Source organism: Oryctolagus cuniculus, chromosome 5 (genome assembly GCF_051225735.1).
Source record: "Oryctolagus cuniculus isolate XC-2025 breed Fujian yellow rabbit chromosome 5, ASM5122573v1, whole genome shotgun sequence".
Classification (NCBI taxonomy): Eukaryota; Metazoa; Chordata; class Mammalia; order Lagomorpha; family Leporidae; genus Oryctolagus; species Oryctolagus cuniculus.
Window position 1 is genome coordinate 71,749,763 of NC_142871.1, and position 21,307 is coordinate 71,771,069.

The 21,307-nt window shown below is 38.6% G+C and overlaps 1 protein-coding gene across 1 annotated transcript; it reads right to left on the bottom strand.

The window, feature by feature from the left end:
* Positions 1–17,755: 17,755 nt before the first annotated feature.
* On the bottom strand, positions 17,756–18,866 carry LOC100346508 (dnaJ homolog subfamily A member 1). Its single transcript, XM_017341807.4, has one exon. The coding sequence runs from the start codon at positions 18,846–18,848 to the stop codon at positions 17,946–17,948; it is 903 nt and encodes a 300-aa protein (XP_017197296.4). The 5' UTR covers positions 18,849–18,866; the 3' UTR covers positions 17,756–17,945.
* Positions 18,867–21,307: the final 2,441 nt, after the last annotated feature.

The window sequence follows — 21,307 nt, forward strand, 5'->3', positions numbered from 1 at the left end:
GGCAGAGGAAACCCTATACAAATTGGAGGGACACAGTGGACCTACATGTAGGATGAGGACACACACAACTCAGGATCCAAGCAGCCTGAGCATTGGAGAGTGAGGTGAGATCAGACTACAATAACCCAAGCCACTGGTGAAAAAGCTGCAGGAAGAGCCTAGAGACTTGGAGCCCTGAGTTTGATAGTATACCTGCCAAACTAGAGGAGAAAAAAATAGGGGGGGGCACATTTTCTCTCTCCCTGATCAAACAATTTCTCTCACAAAATTGAGATCTTAAAGATAAATAAAAACAAAATCTTGTAAATGAAAAATTCAATAGAACAAATAAAAAATGCTGTAGAAAATCTTAACAACCTAAAAATGCATCCTGTAACAAGCTGATAGAGAGCAGGCACCATTTTGGACATACATAACAGCGTAACAGCCGCACCAGCTTGTGTCTGTGCCCAGCAACCAGCCAAGTGGAGATTTCTGAGTCTTGTAGGAAGAATAAACAGGGGGCTGGGTGCTCATGACTGTGGGAGGCTTGTGTACAGGGTCTGTGAAAAAAACTGTGGCTGTGTGGAAGCCTTTGGGAATTTGTCACTGTGGGAAACAAGATTCTAAAATGTGCAAGAGACAAAAAAAAAGAAAAGAAAAGAAAAGAAAAGAAAAGAAAAGAAAAGAAAAGAAAAGAAAAGAAAAGAAAAGAAAAAAAAGAAAAGAAATATGCAAGGGACATACAGACACAAAAAGCACACAGAACTTCAATTAGAAATGACCAGAAAAGATCTTCACCATGACACATTGTAATCAAACTCACTACAGTGAAACATAAAGAGAAGATTCTAAAATATGCACAAGAGAAATGCCAGATTGCTTTCAGAGAATCTCCAATTAGACTCACAGAGTACTTCTCATTAGAAACCCTACAGGTTAGGAGAGAATGGTGAGATATAATCCAAATCTTAAGAAAACAAAACTGTCATCCCAGAATATTATATCCTGCAAATTTCTCATTTATGAATGAAGATGAAATAAAGACCTTCCATAACAAACAAATTGAAAGAATTTGTCACCACCCATTCAGCCCTACAAAATATGCTTAAGGATGTGTTGCACACTGAAACACAGAAACATGATAACCATTACAAAAGAAGGTAAAAGAAAAAAATCTCTCAGTAAAACTTCAAAGGAAATTCAATCCCTTGGTCCAGGTGGATGATCTTTCAGATGTGTTGTTGGATTCAATTGGCTAGAATTTTGTTGAGGATGGTTGCATCTACGTTCATCAGGGATAATGGTCAATTGTCTCTTTGCTGATTTTCTGTCTGGTTGATCAGTCCATTGCTGAAAGTGGAGTATTGAAGTCCCCCATTACTAATGTATTGGAGTCTAAGTCTCCCTTTAAATCTCCTAACATTTGTTTTAAATAGCCAGGTGCCCTGTAATTAGGTGCATATAAATTTATAATAGTTATATCTTCCTGTTGTATTGATCCCTTAATCATCACATAGAGCTCTTCTATGTTGCTTTAACTAGCACTCTGATCTCAGAATAAGCCCTTAAGGCATTCTCGTCTGGCTGAAAAGACCTCAAGAGCATTTCAGGTTGGAAAGCCATGACTCTGAGGCAAAATATGTACCACATGAAGGATCTCAATGGGTGAGACCCCAGTGAAAAGAAGTGATCAAAGAAGGAGGTACTTGTCTCTGAAGAGAGGAGAGAAATTCCACCTCGCCTATGGCCTTGTCCTAATACTGACAAAGTTTATGGATTCAAAAGGCTTCCATTACCTAGGCAGTTCATGTCAAGAGCCTTGGGGGATCTCTGACATCATACATAAGAGTGTTAATTGTTAAATTAACAACAAGAGTGCACTAGCTTCCCACGCAGGACCTCTGTCCTCAAAGACTATAACTATTTCTAAGTGTTCCCAAAATTTGTATCATTCTTAAGTGCTTGTTAAAGTTAATTAACTTTCTTTTAAAAAAAAGAAGAAGATGTGAAATTAACTTCAAGATGCAATGACTTTGAACAGCCCTTGTCTCAACTGTTGAGAAACAGGTTTTTGTTTTGTGTTGTGTTGTGGTTTTTTACTACACAAATTGTCAAACTCTTTACTTAGTACAGAGTTGCTCTTCTGTGTACAAAGTTAATCAAAAATGGATCTTAGTGAGACTGGGACTGGGAATGGGGGAGGGAGGAGGAAAGGGATAGGATAGTGAATGGGAAGGCGATTATGGTGGGAAGAATCATTATATTCCTAAAGTTGTACTTAGAAAATACATGAAGTCGGGGATAACAAAAGATGGCGGAATAGGAAGGGAGCACACTGATAGTCCGGGGAGAGATAGTTTAATAAAAGTGGAGATACTGCAGGTTCAAGGAAGAGTAGGGGAGGAAACAGCAGAAGAAACTCTTCTGGAACGCATGACTCACAGCGGACCTGCGTGGAGAGCGTGGGAGCCCACAGTTCGGGACACCAGCGGCAGACTCAACACACCAGCGCTGGAACGCGAGGTGAGCCGAACCTCAATAGCCTGAGACACCGGCAGGCAAGCGGAGAGAGGAGACTAGAGGGAACGACCCCCGGGGGGGGGAAGTTAACAAGGCTAACTGGAAGAGAGAGAGAAAAAAAAAAAGGGTGACTAGTACGGACACGGGTTTCTCTCTCTCCGCTCACCTCTCAAGGGCGAGCAAGACAAAGAGCAGGCGCCATCTTGGACATACGTCATAAGCAGAGCGACCTCAGGTCTGCACCGGCCCTGAGCCTAGCAGAAAAACCTGACTCTGGGCGGGGCAAATTAACAGGAGATTAGGACCTAGTAAATCTGTGGTGCTACTGAACTGAGACTGTGAAAAAAGAGACGGTGGGGGAGAGAACTCACAGAATTCACGTGAGCACTCTCCAGAGGCGCTACAATTCCGTAACTTAGGCAACCCAGTGGGAGGCTGAAGGAGAATTTGAGCCCACTCTGAGGGCCGAACAGATTCCCTGTGGGGTTCTTGGGAAAGAGCTTCCGATCTCTGGCTCCTGTGGGTATATCATTTGCCTGCTAACTACCTCCAACTTTGTTCAGCTGTGCGGAATGACTTCCCTTTTGAATCAAAAAAAAAAAAAAGAGAGAGAGAGAGAGAGAGATTTACCACGCCTAACCTGGGAGTGTCACCTTTGGCACACCAAACAGAGCTCTCAGGCCACACCCATCTCAAGGCCTAAGGCTCCATCAAAAACAGATAGTCCACTTAATCTAGAGTCATAGTATAACAAGAAAAGGCACCACAGTGAAGAAACCAAATATCTCCAATATGCCAAATAACAAACGCAAAAACCAAGGTAATAAAAACAAGGAAGTCACCATGACGCCCTCAAATGAAAAAGACACCCCAATTCAAGATTATGAAGATGATGACATAGAAGAAATTCAAGAAGCAGATCTCAAAAAATTGATAAGAACATTAAGAAGTTCTCAAAAACAAATTCTGGAACTACACAAATCCTTAATGGACAAGATAGAAAATCTCTCTCGTGAACATGAAATATTAAGGAGGAATCAAAATGAAACGAAACAACTAGTACAACAGGAAACTGTGATAGTGACTGAAGTGAAGAATTCAATAGATCAAATGAAACACACAATAGAGAGCCTTACAAACAGAATGGGTGAAGCAGAAGAGAGAATATCGGACTTAGAAGACAGAGAACAGGAAAGGATACAGTCAGACCAAAGAAAAGAAGAGGAAATTAGAAATCTAAAAAATATTGTCGGGAATCTTCAGGATACTATTAAAAAACCCAACATTCGGGTTCTAGGAGTTCCTGAAGGCATGGAGACGGAGAAAGGATTGGAAGGCCTTTTTAGTGAGATAGTAGCAGAAAATTTCCCAGGTTTGGAGAAGGACAGAGAAATCCTAGTACAGGAAGCTCACAGAACCCCTAATAAACACGACCAAAAGAGATCCTCACCACGACACGTTGTAATTAAACTCTCCACAGTGAAACATAAAGATCCTAAAATGTGCAAGAGAGAAACGTCAGATTACTCTCAGAGGATCTCCAATCAGACTCACAGCTGACTTCTCATCAGAAACTCTAAAAGCTAGGAGGGAATGGCGAGATATAGCCCAGGTACTAAGAGAGAACAACTGCCAGCCCAGAATATTATATCCTGCAAAGCTATCATTTGTGAATGAAGGTGAAATAAAGACTTTTCATTGCAAACAGAAATTGAAAGAATTTGTTGCCACTCGTCCAGCCCTGCAACAGATGCTTAAAGATGTGTTACACACAGAAACACAGAAACACGGTCATCAATATGAAAGAAGGTAAAGGAAGGAAACCAAGGAAGGAAAGCTCACAGCAAAAGATCACAGGGAATTCAAAGCATATATTAGAACTTATCTTTGGCAAATGGCAGGGCAAAGTTACCACTTATCATTAGTCACATTGAACGTGAATGGCCTGAACTGTCCAGTTAAAAGACACCGACTGGCTGATTGGGTTAAGGAACAAAACCCATCTATTTGCTGCTTACAAGAAACACATCTTTCCAACAAAGATCCATACAGACTGAAAGTGAAAGGCTGGAAAAAGATATACCATGCCAACAGAAATGAAAAAAGAGCGGGCGTAGCCATCTTAATATCGGACAACATAAACTTTACCACAAAAACTGTTAAGAGAGACAAAGAGGGACACTATATCATGATTAAGGGATCCATTCAACAGGAAGATATAACAATTATCAATGTATATGCACCTAACTACAGGGCACCAGTTTATCTAAAAGATTTCTTAACGGACTTAAAGGGAGACTTAGACCCCAATACAGTAGTACTGGGGGACTTCAATACTCCACTCTCAGAAATAGACAGATCAATAGGACAGAAGATCAACAAGGATACAGTAGATTTAAACGACACTATAGCCCAAATGGATCTAACAGATATCTACAGAACTTTCAATCCTATAGCTAAAGGTTTTACATTCTTCTCAGCAGTACATGGAACCTTCTCTAGGATTGACCACATACTAGGCCATAAAGCAAGTCTCAGCAAATTCAAAAGAATTAGAACCATACCATGCAGCTTCTCAGACCATAAAGGAATGAAGTTGGAAATTAGCAACTCAGGAATCCCTAGAGCATACGCAAACACATGGAGATTGAACAACATGATCCTGAATGAACAATGGGTCATAGAAGAAATCAAAAGAGAAATCAAAAACTTTCTGGAAGTAAATGAGGATAACAGCACAACATACCAAAACTTATGGGACGCAGCAAAAGCAGTGTTAAGAGGAAAGTTTATATCAATAGGTGCCTACATCAAGAAATTGGAAAGGCACCAAATAGAGGAGCTTTCAATTCACCTTAAGGATCTAGAAAATCTACAGCAAACCAGACCCAAATCTAGTAGGAGAAGAGAAATAATTAAAATCAGAGAAGAAATCAACAGGATTGAATCAAGAAAAACATTACAAAAAATCAGCCAAACGAGGAGCTGGTTTTTTGAAAAAATAAACAAAATTGACACCCCATTGGCCCAACTAACTAAAAAAAGAAGAGAAAAGACACAAATCAATAAAATCAGAGATGAAAAAGGAAACGTAACAACAGACACCACAGAAATAAAAAGAATCATCAGAAATTACTACAAGGACTTGTATGCCAGCAAACAGGGAAACCTATCAGAAATGGATAGATTCCTGGACACATGCAACCTACCTAAATTGAACCAGGAAGACATCAAAAACCTAAACAGACCCATAACTGAGACAGAAATTGAAACAGTTATAAAGGCCCTCCCAACAAAGAAAAGCCCAGGACCAGATGGATTCACTGCTGAATTCTACCAGACGTTTAAAGAAGAACTGACTCCAATTCTTCTCAAACTATTCAGAACAATCGAAGAAGAGGGAGTCCTCCCAAATTCTTTCTATGAAGCCAGCATCACCTTAATTCCTAAGCCAGAGAAAGATGCAGCACTGAAAGAGAATTACAGACCAATATCCCTGATGAACATAGATGCAAAAATCCTCAATAAAATTCTCGCCAATAGAATGCAACAACACATCAGAAAGATCATCCACCCAGACCAAGTGGGATTTATCCTTGGTATGCAGGGATGGTTTAATGTGCGCAAGACAATCAATGTGATACACCACATTAACAGACTGCAGAAGAAAAACCATATGATTATCTCAATAGATGCCGAGAAAGCATTTGATAAAATACAACACCCGTTCATGATGAAAGCTCTAAGCAAACTGGGTTTGGAAGGAACATTCCTCAATACAATCAAAGCAATCTATGAAAAACCCACAGCCAACATCCTATTGAATGGGGAAAAGTTGGAAGCATTTCCACTGAGATCTGGTACCAGACAGGGATGCCCACTCTCACCACTGCTATTCAATATAGTTCTGGAGGTTCTAGCCAGAGCTATTAGGCAAGAAAAAGAAATTAAAGGGATACAAATTGGGAAGGAAGAACAAAAACTATCCCTCTTTGCAGATGACATGATTCTGTATTTAGGGGACCCAAAGAACTCTACTAAGAGACTATTGGAACTCATAGAAGAGTTTGGCAAAGTAGCAGGGTATAAAATCAATGCACAAAAATCAACAGCCTTTGTATACACAGACAATGCCACGGCTGAGGAAGAACTTCTAAGATCAATCCCATTCACAATAGCTACAAAAACAATCAAATACCTTGGAATAAACTTAACCAAAGACGTTAAAGATCTCTACGATGAAAATTACAAAACCTTAAAGAAAGAAATAGAAGAGGATACCAAGAAATGGAAAAATCTTCCATGCTCATGGATTGGAAGAATCAATATCATCAAAATGTCCATTCTCCCAAAAGCAATTTATAAATTCAATGCAATACCAATCAAGATACCAAAGACATTCTTCTCAGATCTGGAAAAAATGGTGCTGAAATTTATATGGAGGCACAAGAGACCTCTAATAGCTAAAGCAATCTTGTACAACAAAAACAAAGCCGGAGGCATCACAATACCAGATTTCAGGACATACTACAGGGTAGTTGTAATCAAAACAGCATGGTATTGGTACAGAAACAGATGGATAGACCAATAGAACAGAATTGAAACACCAGAAATCAACCCAAACATCTACAGCCAACTTATATTTGATCAAGGATCTAAAACTAATTCCTGGAGCAAGGACAGTCTATTCAATAAATGGTGCTGAGAAAATTGGATCTCCACATGCAGAATCATGAAGCAAGACCCCTACCTTACACCTTACACAAAAATTCACTCAATATGGATTAAAGACCTAAATCTATGACCTGACACCATCAAGTTACTAGAGAACATTGGAGAAACCCTTCAAGATATTGGCACAGGCAAAGAATTTCTGGAAAAGACCCGGGAGGCACAGGCAGTCAAAGCCAAAATCAACTATTGGGATTGCATCAAATTGAGAAGTTTCTGTACTGCAAAAGAAACAGTCAGGAGAGTGAAGATACAACCGACAGAATGGGAAAAAATATTTGCAAACTATGCAACCGATAAAGGGTTAATAACCAGAATCTACAAAGAGATAAAGAAACTCCACAAAAACAAAACCAACAACCCAATTAAGAGATGGGCCAAGGACCTCAATAGACATTTTTCAAAAGAGGAAATCCAAATGGCCAACAGGCACATGAAAAAATGTTCAAGGTCATTAGCAATCAGGGAAATGCAAATCAAAACCACAATGAGGTTTCACCTCACCCCGGTTAGAATGGCTCACATGCAGAAATCTACCAACAACAGATGCTGGCGAGGATGTGGGGAAAAAGGGACACTAACCCACTGTTGGTGGAATGCAAACTGGTCAAGCCACTATGGAAGTCAGTCTGGAGATTCCTCAGAAAACTGAAGATAACCCTACCGTTCGACCCAGCCATCCCACTCCTTGGAATTTACCCAAAGGAATTTAAATTGGCAAACAAAAAAGCGGTCTGCACCCTAATGTTTATTGCAGTTCAATTCACAATAGCTAAGACCTGGAACCAACCTAAATGCCCATCAACGGTAGACTGGATAAAGAAATTATGGGATATGTACTCTTTAGAATACTATACCGCAGTAAGAAACAACGAAATCCAGTCATTTGCAACAAAATGGAGGAATCTGGAACACATCATGCTGAGTGAAATAAGCCAATCCCAAAGGGACAAATACCATATGTTCTCCCTGATCGGTGACGACTGACTGAACACCAAGAGGGAAACCTGTTGGAGTGAGGTGGACACTATGGGAAACGGTGGCTTGATCAGCATAGCCCTGACTGTTGATGAACAACTTAATACATTATCCCTCTTAGTAGTTTTTTTATCTGTTCTACTTAATATGACTGGTTTAGTTCTGTAATTGATGCACAGTTATTCTTAAGTGTTGAAAATTAACTGAAATGTGATCCCTGTTGAACATGGTGGTGGGAATGGGAGAGGGAAGAGATGTATAATTTGGGACATGCTCAGGCTGACTTGCCCCAAGTGGTGGAGTTGGAAGCATACCAGGGGATTCCAATTCAATCCCATCGAGGTGGCATGTACCAATGCCATCTCACTGTTCCAGGTGATCAGTTTCAGTTCACAGTTGGTCATGGTGGAGGGACTGGGAGTCAAAGGGAGCACATAGACAAGTCTAGTACCTGCTAACGCTAACCAATGGAGTAAATAAAGGGGAGAGTGATCCAACATGGGAAGTGAGATACTCAGCAGACTCATAGAATGGCAGATGTCCTAAATAGCACTCTGGCCTCAGAATCAGCCCTAAAGGCATTCGGATCTGGCTGAAAAGCCCATGAGAGTATTTCAGGCATGGAAAGCCAAGACACTCTGGCAAAAGATCTCTGCGAGTGAGATCCCAGTGGAAAGAACAGGTCATCAAAGAAGGAGGTACCTTTCTCTGAAGGGAGGAGAGAACCTCCACTTTGACTATGACCTTGTCTAAACAAGATAAGAGTCGGAGAACTCAGAGGGCTTCCATAGCCTTGGCAACTCATGACTGGAGCATAGGGAGATTACTGATGCCATAGACAGGAGTGTCAATTGGTAAAGTCAACAACAGGAGTCACTGTGCACTTACTCCTCGTGTAGGATCTCTATCCTTAATGTGCTGTACATTGAGATTTAATGCTATAACGAGTACTCAAACAATATATTTCACTTTGTGTTTCTATGGGGGTGCAAACTGTTGAAATCCTTACTTAATGCATACTAAACTGATCCTCTGTAAAAAAAAAAAAAAAAAAAAAAAGAAATTATCAATTCCCAACTTGACTCTCACTGGGATTAAACATGACAATAGGTCTGATCTGATTTCATCATCATTTAAAAAAAGTCATCTATTATTTTTCACTTTATGTTTCTGTGTGGGAGCAAACTGTTGAAATCCATACTTGATGTATACTAAGCTGATCTTCTGTATATTAAGATAATCGAAAATGAATCTTGATGTGAATGGAAGGGGAGAGGGAGTGGGAAAGGGGAGGGTTGTGGGTGGGAAGGACGGTATGGGGGGGAAGCCATTGTAATCCATAAGTCGTACTTTGGAAATTTATATTCATTAAATAAAAGTTTAAAAAAATAAAAAAAAAGAAAATACATGAAGTCTGTATTCCTTGAATAAAAGGTTTCTTTTGGGGGAAAAATAATAATAAATAAATAATTTTTTAAAACATAAAAAAATCATTTTAAAAAACTCTTCAAAAATCTTCTCTTACACATATAGAAAGTAATTAAGGCATAGAAAACTCTGTTGTGATAAGCACTGGTCAGCTATGATGCATGAGATATGCTCTAACCATCTTCTGTCCACTGCAGCTGTACTTGAGCTCAAAGAATGGACCATACCCTTCCTGTTTATTGAAATACATTTGCCTATGGTGCCAATACATATTTATTAAGGCTAACTTAAGACTTTACTCAATGTCTTGCACTATGCAATAAATTTTTAATATTTATCATATCATTGAGGATAAATAAAAAATTTCAATTCTACAAATATCCCTGAATATTTATTTTTTGATTATTTATTTTGAATTATTTATTTTTTTAACTTTTATTTATTAAATGTCAATTTCCAAAGTATAACTTTTATATTATAGCAGCTTTTGAATTATTTATTGAATTATTTTGTTTACATTTGTGAAGATGCTAAAGACCATTACAAAGAGCAATGAAACTTCCATCGGCCCTCAAAAGTTAATAATTGCACTAAGGAGACACATACACGCTTCAAAACTCCCCAAGGTAACCTCAAAATTACTAACAAAGAAGTGAGTACAAAGCTAGCTGAAGATATTCATGTGGAGGAGATATGTACTGTCTCGATGCATAGGTAGAAAATAGAGTGGAAATATCAAAGGAAAGACATCTAGTAGAGAGAAAGGATTCAAATCAGGGGGATCCACAGCAAGAGTAGAGAAGCAAGAACATGCTGACAACTTCAAGGAAGTGTGAATAGTTTATCTGTGAATAAGAGCCATGAAGAGATCTAAATGGAGGTAGACAGACCTGTAGCATACAATTCTGGTTAATTCCGAAGAGTACAAGTTCCTGAGCCCCTGGTTCCCTTACTTTTTGGATACAGATGGTAATATTTACCAAGTTAAGTTTTTCTAAAGGATTAAAAGAAGAACAGTGTATGAAAGTATTTTATAACCCCCTTTTATAATACATAAGGTGTGATTATGATTAATCTACAGAGGAATTAAAAGTTATGGATGGAGCCTTGCTGTGGTGCAGTAGGTTAATCCTCTGCCTGCGGTGCCAGCATCCTATATGGGTGCTGCTTCTAGTCCCAGCTGCACCTCTTCCCATCCAGCTCTCTACTATGGCCTGGGAAAGCAGTGGAAGACGGCCCAAGCCCTTGGACCCCTGCACCCACATGGGAGACCTGGAAGAAGCTCCTGGCTCCTGGCTTTATATTGGCACAGTTCTGGCCATTGCAGCCATTTGGGGGGTGAATCAGCAGACGTAAGATCACTCTCTGTCTTTCCATCTCACTGTCTGTAACTCTACCTTTCAAATAAATTTTAAAAAAAGTTATGAGATGAGATTGCCAATTTATATGGCATGCAGATGGCTCTTAAAACAATATCATTTCAAGATGGGGGGGTGGGGGTGGCTCCAAGATGGCTGAATAGGGAGGGAGCACACTGATAGTCTAGGAAAAGATAGTTTAATGAAAGTGGAGATAGTGAAGTCTCATGGAAGAGTTAGGGAAAAAACTTCAGAGGGAACTCTTCCAGAATTAGAGGGACATGGTGGATCTATGTGGAGGACACAGGTGCCCATGGCTCAGAAGCCCAGCTGCCAAGAATCTTCTCCTCTGCACCAGCACCGGAAACAGAGGTGAGGTGAAACTGCAGCAGGCCAAGACACTGGCAGAAAAGCGGCAGGAAGAGCCTAGAGGGAACGAGGCTTGAAGCCCCGTGGAGGAAAGTACAACAGCCTAACTAGAGGAGAGAAAAAAACAAAAGAGATGGTACAGACATGATTCTCTCTCTCCACACATCTTACAAAGGCATGTAAGACAATAGAGCAGACGCCATTTTGGACATACGTAACAGCTGCACCAGATCAAGGCTGCACCCACCCCCAACCAAACAGAAAAACTTGACTAAAGATTGGGAGTAATAACAGGAGACTAAGACCTAGTGAATGTGTGGAGCTTATGAACCGGGATTGTGATTAAAAAAAAAATTAAGGGTGTATGGGAGAACTCATGGTGTGGCTGAGACGTAAGTAGTCTCTGTGGGAGACGCCACAAACTTAGTAACCTTGGCAACCTGGTACGAGACATGGTGGGGGAATCTGAGCTTACACTGAGGACTGCAGAGATCCTTTGTGTGGTCCTGGGAAGAGAGCAGACGAATACTATTCCCACTGGGAGTAGCACTCAGGCATTGATTGCCATCAATGAGAATAGCTCAGCTGAGCAGAAGTACTTCCCTTCTGAATAATAAAAAGAGAGAGAGAGAGAGAGAGAGAGAGAGAAGATTTACCACGCCAAACCTGGATGTGTCACTTTTGACACACCCTTAACCCTGAAGAACTGAACAGAGCTCTCTGACCACACCCACCACAAGCCTCTAGAGATTCACCAAAAGCAGATAGTCCACTTAATCTAGAGTCATAGAATAACAAAAAAAGCTGCCAAGAGGAAAAAAGAAAAGAAGAAAAAACCAAAGAATATCTCCACAATGCCAAACAACAAATACAAAAACCAAGGAAACAACAACAAGGAAGACATCATGATGCTCCCAAATGAACATGACACTCCAATACAAGATTATGAAGATGATGAGATAGAAGAAATACAAGATAGAGATTTCAAGCAATTTATGATAAGAACATTTAGAAGTTATCAAAAACAAACGCATGAACTAGAGAAATCCATACAGGACAGGACAGAAAATCCCTCTCATGAAAATGAAATCTTAAGGAGGAATCAAAATGAAATGAGGAATTTAGTAGAACATGAAATTGAGATATTGAAGAAAATCAAAATCAAATGAAAAATTCAATAGAACAAATGAAAAACACATTTGAGAGCCTTAAAAACAGAGTCAGTGAAACAGAATAGAGAATATCGGACTTAGAAAACAGAGTTAAACCAAAGAAAAGAAGAGGAAAACAGAAATCTAAAAAATATTGTCGGGAATCTACAGAATAGTATTAAAAAAAAAAAAAAACAACATTCAGGTTCTAGGATTTCCTGAAGGCATGGAGAGAGAGAAAGGGTTAGAAGGCCTTTTTAGTGAGATACCAGCACAAAAATTCCTGGGTTTGGAGAAGGAAATAGACATCCAAGTACAGGAAGCACATAGAACCCCCAATAAACGTGACCAAAAGAGATTCTCAACACGACACATTATAATCAAACTCACCACAGTGAAACATAAAGAAAAGATTCTAAAATGTACAAGAGAGAAACATCAGATTACTCTCAGAGAATCTCCAGTAAGACTCACAGCAAACTTCTCATCAGAAATCCTACAGGCTAGGTGGGAATGGCGAGATATAGCCCAGGTACTAAGAGAAAAAAACTGCCAGCCCAGAATATTATATGCTGCAAAGCTATCATTTGTGAATGAAGGTAAAATAAAGACCTTTCATAGCAAACAGAAATTGAAAGAATTTGTCGCCACTCGTCCAGCCCTGCAAAAGATGCTTAAAGATGTGTTACACACAGAAACACAGAAACACAGCCATCAATACAAACGAAGGTAAAAGAAGACACAATTCTTTATTTAGGGGATCCAAAGAACTCTACTAAGAGACTATTGCAACTCATAGAAGAGTTTGGCAAAATAGATGGATATAAAATCAATGCATAAAAATCAACAGCCTTTGTATACACAGGCAATGCCACAGTTGAGAAAGAACTGCTAAGATCAATCCCATTCACAATAGCTACAAAAATAATCAAATACCTTGGAATATACATATCTAAGGAAGTCAAAGATCTCTATGATGAAAGTTACAAAACTTTAAAGAGAGAAATAAAGAAGAGGATACCAAAAAATGGAAAAATCTTCCATGCTCAAGGATGGAAGAATCAACACCATCAAAATGTCCATTATCCAAAAAGCAATTCAATAGATTCAATGAAATACCAATAAAATACCAAAGACACTCTTCACAGATATAGAAAAAATGATGTTGAAATTCACATGGAGGCACAGGAGACCTCGAATAGCTAAAGCAATCTTGTACAACAAAAACAAAGCCGGAGGCATCACAATACCAGATTTCAGGACATACTACAGGGCAGTTGTTATCAAAACAGCATGATACTGGTACAGAAACAGATGGCTAGACCAATGGAACAGAATAGAACACCAGAAATCAATCCAAACATCTACAGCCAACTTATATTTGATCAAGGATCTAAAACCAATCCCTGGAGTAAGGACAGTCTATTCAACAAATGGTGCTGGAAAACTGGATTTCCACGTGCAGAAGCATGAAGCAAGACCCCTACCTTTCACCTTACACAAAAATTCACTCAACATGGATTAAAGATCTAAATCTATGACCTGACACCATCAAATTATTAGAGAGCATTGGAGAAACCCTGCAAGATATAGGTACCGGCAAAGACTTCTTGGAAAATACCCCGGAGGCACAGGCAGTCAAAGCCAAAATTAACATTTGGGATTACACCAAATTGAGAAGTTTCTGCACTGCAAAAGAAACAGTCAGGAAGTGAAGAGACCAACGACAGAATGGGAAAAAATATTTGCAAACTATGCAACTGATAAAGGGTTAATAACCAGAATCTACAAAGAGATCAAGAAACTCCACAACATCAAAACAAACAACCCACTTAAGAGATGGGCCAAGGACCTCAATAGACATTTTTCAAAAGAGGAAATCCAAATGGCCAACAGACACATGTAAAAATGTTCAGGATACTAGCAATCAGCGAAATGCAAATCAAAACCACAATGAGGTTTCACCTCAACCTGGTTAGAATGGCTCACGTTCAGAAATCAATTAACAACAGATGCTGGCAAGGATGTGGGGAAAAAGGAACACTAACCCACTGTTGCTGGGAATGCAAACTGGTAAAACCACTATGAAAGTCAGTTTGGAGATTCTTCAGAAACCTGAATATAGCCCTACCATACAACCCAGCCATCCCCTTCCTTGGAATTTACCCATAGGAAATTAAATTGGCAAATAAAAGAGCTATCTGCACTTCAATGTTTATTGCAGCTCAATTCACAACAGCTAAGACATGGAATCAACTAAATGCCCATCAACAGAAGACTGGATAAAGAAATTATGGGCTACGAAATCTATAGAATACTATACATCAGTAAAAAAAAAAAAAAGAAAGAAAGAAATCTGGTCATTTACAACAAAATGGAGGAATCTGGAAAACATCATGCTGAGTGAAATAAGCCAGTCTCAAAGGGACAAATATCATGTGTTCTACCTGATCAGTGACAACTAACCGAGCACCTAAAAGGAAACCTATTGAAGTGAAATGGACACTATGAGAAACAATGACTTGATCAGCCCTTGCCCTGCTGTCAAGGAACAACTTACTACTTTATTCCTTTTAGTTTTATTTTGTTGTACTTTATACCACTGGTTGAACTCTGTAATTAACACACAATTATCCTTAGGTGTTTAACTGAAAAGTGATCCCTGTTAAATATAAGAGTGGGAATAAGAGAGAGAGGAGATGTACAGTTTGGCACATGCTCAATCAGACTTGCCCAAATGGTAGAGTTAGAAACATACCAGGGGATTCCAATTCAATCCCATCAAGGTGGCATGTACCAATGCCATCTTACTAGTCAAAGTTATCAGTTTCAGTTCATAATTGATAATAATTATAGGAGTAAGTTTCAAAGATATCTATAAACAAGACTAGTGTGTGCTAATACTAACTGATAGAATTAAAAAGGAGAGAACAATCCAACATGGGAAGCGGGATACACAGCAGACTCATAGAATTGCAGATGTCCTAAACAGCACTCTGGCCTCAGAATCAGCCCTTAAGGCATTCGGATCTGAAAAGCCCATGAGAGTATTTCAGGCATGGAAAGCCAAGACACTCTGCCAAAAAAATAAAAAATGATCTAAATGAAAGATCTCTGGGAGTGAGATCCCAGTGGAAAGAATGGGCCATCAAAGAAGGAGGTACCTTTCTCTGAAGAGAGGAAAGAACTTCCACTTTGACTATGGCCTTATCTAAATAAGATCGGACTTGGTGAACTCAAGAGGCTTCCATAGCCTTGGCATCTCAAGACAGGAGCCTCGGGTGATTACTGACGTCATAAATAAGAGTCAATTGTTAAATCAACAATAGGAGTCACTCTGCACTTACTCCCCATGTAGGATCTGTGTCCTTAGTGTGTTGTACTATGTTAATTGACAGCATACCTGATATTCCATCTGTACTTTATACTTTGTTTATCTGTGTGCAAACTGTTGAAATCTTTACTTAGTATATACTAAATTGATCTTCTGTATATAAAGATAATTTAAAATAAATCTTGATGAAGAATGGGATGGGAGAGGGAGTAGGAGATGGGATGGTTGTGGGTGGGAGGGTGGTTATGGGGGGGAAAAGCTGCTATAATCCAAAAGTTGTACTTTGGAAATTTATATTTATTAAATAAAAGTTAAAGAAAATAAAATAAACAAAAAAATATCATTTCAATTAAAAACCCATCCTCTCAGAGTCTCTTGAATAACATCAAGATTTCATCCACCAGCCCCCAAACAAACATGGCAACAATAGGCTCAATTTAAGGATCAGCTGATATTAACAAACACAAACGGTTTCTAATCACCAACATACTATCAGCTCTCTATTGACCAGGACTTGAAGTCCTTTGAATAGTCAACAAGGGAGAAAAAGACAGTCTGAAGAAGATACACCCACTGCAGCAGTCTTGGCTAAGAAGAACCATGTATCAGTTCCACTCACATCCCATTGCAAGACAAGTCACATGGAGCTACATGGATGCAAAGAGGCTGAGAAGTGTAGTCCCAGGGCAGACAAGCAGTTGCCAGCATCAATCCTACACTAGAAATTGGGAGACTAGCTTTTGGTGAATAACACCCATTTTTTTTAACATTTAGATTTTCTCCTTCTACATTTGTGGGGAGCAACTCGGACTAGACTAAGTTACTGGAATTAAGACTTATTCTATGCATCTGCTCTCCCACAATATGGCGCTGGGAGAGGAGTAAACAACTTCTACACAGCTGCCTCTCACCAACTTGACAAGCTGCAGGAGCTGATCTTGCTCCTGATTGGAGGAGAGCAGCATGCTCGGCGTGTGGGCAGCAGAGTTGGGATTGGTGGAAGAGGACTATAAAGGAGGAGAGAGACAACATGCACCAGGAACATTCGGATAACATCTGAGCAGCCCCCGAGAGAGCCGGCCGGCGGTGTGCCACTCCCCCGCGGAAGTGGGGAAAGTGGCAGGGGGAACCGCCCCTCCACGGAGGTGGAGGGGTTGCCAGCCAACCCGGGAAGGACCAGCAGCAAACCTGGGAAGGGCCGAGCAGACAAAAGAACAGCGCAGGGTCTAGTGTCGTTCCTCCATGAAGAGGGGGAGCGACATACATTCAAGATGAAAATAAGTTAGAATTCTGTAAATATGATATTCTTTTATTATTTTCATTCAAGGCATCTTATTCAAGCCAAAGTGATTTGTAGAATAAGACTTAGTTTAGCATTCATTCATATCTTACCACAACAAATGTTAAAAATTTGAACAAGCTCCATTAACTCTATTTCATGACTTCAAAATTCCAAGTACAGTTGTTTCCAATGGATTTTAATCCAGACTTGGTCCTTAAATAAGCAACATTTATTATGGACCAACAAATGAGGATTATCATTCTGTGGGCCCTTTGATAATAAAAATTAGTTTCACAGATTATTTGTCCCTCTTAATGCAATCAGATTTATCAGTTTGCTGTTGTTAAAGATCTACCAAAAGCTTGTTCCATAATAAATCTTTATTTTTTATTTTATTTTATCTTCTGATGCATACTCACTATAACATTATCCAAATACTAGAGTGTAAAAGATGAGTTAATTTACTTTCATTGAGCATTGTTTCTTTTGTAATTTATAGTTAAATACAAGATGGTTCTAATGATAGCAGAAAATCATAATGAAATCTCAATTAAATACATAATTTAAATATTTTATAATGATGAGTCTTTATTCCAGTAAACATTTTTATTCCTAAAAGTAATTTTTCTTTTTTTTTTTTTTTTTTTTTTTTATATTTGCGTTTATTCTTCATTTAACTTTTAAAACACTACTATAGTTGAATATTAAAACAAAAACAATAGCAAGTAGTGAGCATATTACGGTTATAGTCCTTCACTCATCCATCCACTGCTGCATACAAAATGCCAGCAGTGCCTTCTTCACTGGCCCCATTAGGAGGTCTGACACTGAACACCCCCTCTGGGATGATGTTCATCATCCTCGTATGCTTCTCCATTATAATGGCGCCGTCTTTCCTGATTTGGATCAAAGTCCACGAGTTCTACCTGATCCATTTCATCAGTCTCTTCTACTTCCTTCCTCTCAGGGAGAAGTTTTTCCAGCAAAGAGAGTTTATCAGGAGAGAGAAAGCCATTTTCAGGGAAGTTTACCTTGAATTCAATGATTAGGCGACCCTTTTCATAAGGTCTACGATAAATTGGCATGCCTTCATTTAGCACACACTTGATATCTCCATGCTTGACAATCTGACCTGGATGAGAGGTGATGACTATGGTTCGGTTGTCAAGAGTGGATATTGGCTTTTGGAAACCACATAATGCTTCGACCAATTGTATGTCCATACACATAAAAAGGTCTTCTCCTCGTCGGGTAAAAACAGCATGGTCCTTCTGATCTAACACAATGATAATATCTCCTGGCTCCAGTCCTGGTTCTTGGTCTCCTTCACCATGGAATGTTATCTTCTGGCCATCTTTCATGCCTTTGTCAATATGAACTTCTAGAATTTTCTTCTCTCGAACTATTTTCCTTCCATTGCAGCTTTTACATCTATCTTTAGGACTGATGCGTTCCCCATGGCCCTGGCACTCCATGCATACAGACTGAATCTGCTGAACCATTCCAGGTCCTATCTGATGAATCCTTATTTGCATTCCAGTACCTCGGCAATTGGGACAGCACTCTACTGCTCCTTTCTTACCGCCTCGGCCTTCACATTTGTCACAAATCACATTCTTCTGTAGAGCTAGTTTCCTTGTTGCACCATTATATAAATCTTCTAAGGTTACCGAGAGTTGATGAACCACATTTTTACCTCTCCGTTCTCTCTGCATCCTTCCTCCTCCCCTAAAAGTAATTTTTCAAATAAAATGAAGACCAGATATCCAACTGTAGTAATTCTGATCTGGAAGTCATATTGAGTTTCTTGTATAAAAATTATTTTAAAATTTATATTGTGGAAGGGTTAATACTAGCTTTTAAAATCTCTTTATATTTAATTAAGCCTTGTTAACAAAAAATGCCAGGTAAATGCATTTGATCTTTAAATGCTATCACCGCACCTAAATCCAAGCAAGGCTTACCCCAGAAAAAAACTGCTGAAGTTTTTTTTTTAGGGAATAGATTGTCCTGTGTGTTTATTCTAAAGAAAGTAAAGATTATTTCTGGTGGACCCTACAAAGGTAATCAGAGTGTTTCATGCTGGACTACCTGATTCAGATACACAATATGTAATCTGTATAGAGATGCACTGATCATTCTTGATATTTGGCCAAAAATCTGCTTTTTGGCATTAGGTTTGGCTTCAAGCTGTGGAAGTTTGAAGAGCCAAATTACCACTTGAACATTATTTCAGTTTCTCCTGAGTTTGCACCTGGTTAGTGATCATAGATGATATAGGATAATAGGTCTAGTCAGCATGAGAACATCAGTAATAGCTACAAAGCATGTCATTCTGATCCATCATTATATCTGTATATGTAGATAAACCTTTTAGATATAAATTAAAGTAAAAAACCTCTTTATGTGCTTTATATGTTGAAATTCTGGCAGGTGGTTGACTTACCAGTGTATATTACCAAAAACATAAATTCTACAATAGTTAATGACAACAAAGCAGGCTGTTAATTTTGTATGTAAAAGCAGTTATTAAGAATTTTCAAATGCTTGATAAGTTAATTTGTTATTGTTAAGATAAATAGTAATGATTTGTTAACAAATAATTTAGTAAGAACATAATATATTTTTGTTCATAAAATTTAAATAATAATGAATGCCTGAAGAGTAGATACTAGATATAACCCAGTTGTTTGTTCATAGCTTTGACTCACATGGAACATAATTATAAGAAAGGGACTTAGTTTATACTTTTACAAATGACATTTACATCATGAATGTTTTAACAAAAAAAGTTTTTTAAAATTCTTAGTTTCATACAGTGGGCAAAATGATCAAAGACTTAAATCTATGACCCAATAACATCAGATTAATAGAGAACATTGGGGAAACTGCAAGACATTAGCATAGGCAAAGACTTCTTGGAAAAGACCCCAGAAGCACAGGTAATCAAAACCAAAATGGACAAATGAAATTACATCAAGCTTAGAAGCTTCTGCACAGCAGATGAAACACTCAGTAAAGTGAAGTGGCAACTGACAGATTGGTAGAAAATATTTGCAAACTATGCAATGGATAAAGACTCTGCCTGTCAAATAAATAAATAAATAAATAATCTTTAAAAAAAAACAGAATCTATAAAGAGCTCAAGAAATTTAACAACAGCAAAACAAACAATCCAGTTAAGAAATGAACAAAGGACTTGACAGTCTGTTTTCAAGAGAGGAAATTCAAATGGTCAACAGACACTTGAAAGAATGCTCAGGATCACTAGCCAACAGGGAAATGTAAATCAAAGCTACAGTGATGTTTCACCTCACTCCAGTAGAATGACTCATACAGCAATCAACAAACAACAAATGCTAGTGAAGATGTGGGGAAAAGGTACCCTAATCTACTGTTGGTGGGAATGTAAACTGGTACAGTCATTGTGAAATACAGTATAAAGATACCTCAGAAATCTGAATATAGGCATACCATATGATCCAGCCATTCAACTGCTTGGCATTTATTCAAACAAAAGAAATTAGTGTATGAAAGAGTTATCTGTACCCCCATGTTCATTGCAGCACAATTCAAAATAGATAAGATATGGAATCAATTCAGATCTACATCAATTATTAACTGGATAAAGAAATTATGAGATACACATATATGCACACACACACACACTCATACACCAGGGAGTACTACTCACTATAAAAAAAATGAAATCCTGTCTTTTGCAACAAAATAAATAAACCTGGAAACCATTATACTTAGTGAAATAAGACAGTCCAAAAAGGAAGATACCATATATTTTCCCTGTTCTGAGGTAACTAATAGAGTATCTAAAATATAGTGTATTGGAGTTAAATGGACATTTTGAGAATCAATGAATGTTTACAGCCCTTGTATCTTCTATTGAGGAAGAGTGTCTTTTTTTTTCTTCTCACTATTTGTTGAACTCTTTTACTTAGTGTAGAATTAATTTTATGATCATTAAGTAACCTGAAAGTATATCTTTGTTACAATTAAGAGTGGCTGACCTCAGAATCAACCCTTGAGGCTTCCTGGTCTGGTTGAAAGGCCTATGAGAGCATTTCAGGCATGGAAAGCCAAGGTTCTGTGGCAAAAAATATCCTACACGAAGGATCTCTGTGAGACCTCAGTGGAAAGAAAGGGTTATCAAAGAAGG

Excerpts from the sequence above, each read along its gene's own strand:
- LOC100346508 (XM_017341807.4), bottom strand. The coding sequence starts at position 18,848 with ATGCAGAGAGAACGGAGAGGTAAAAATGTGGTTCATCAACTCTCGGTA.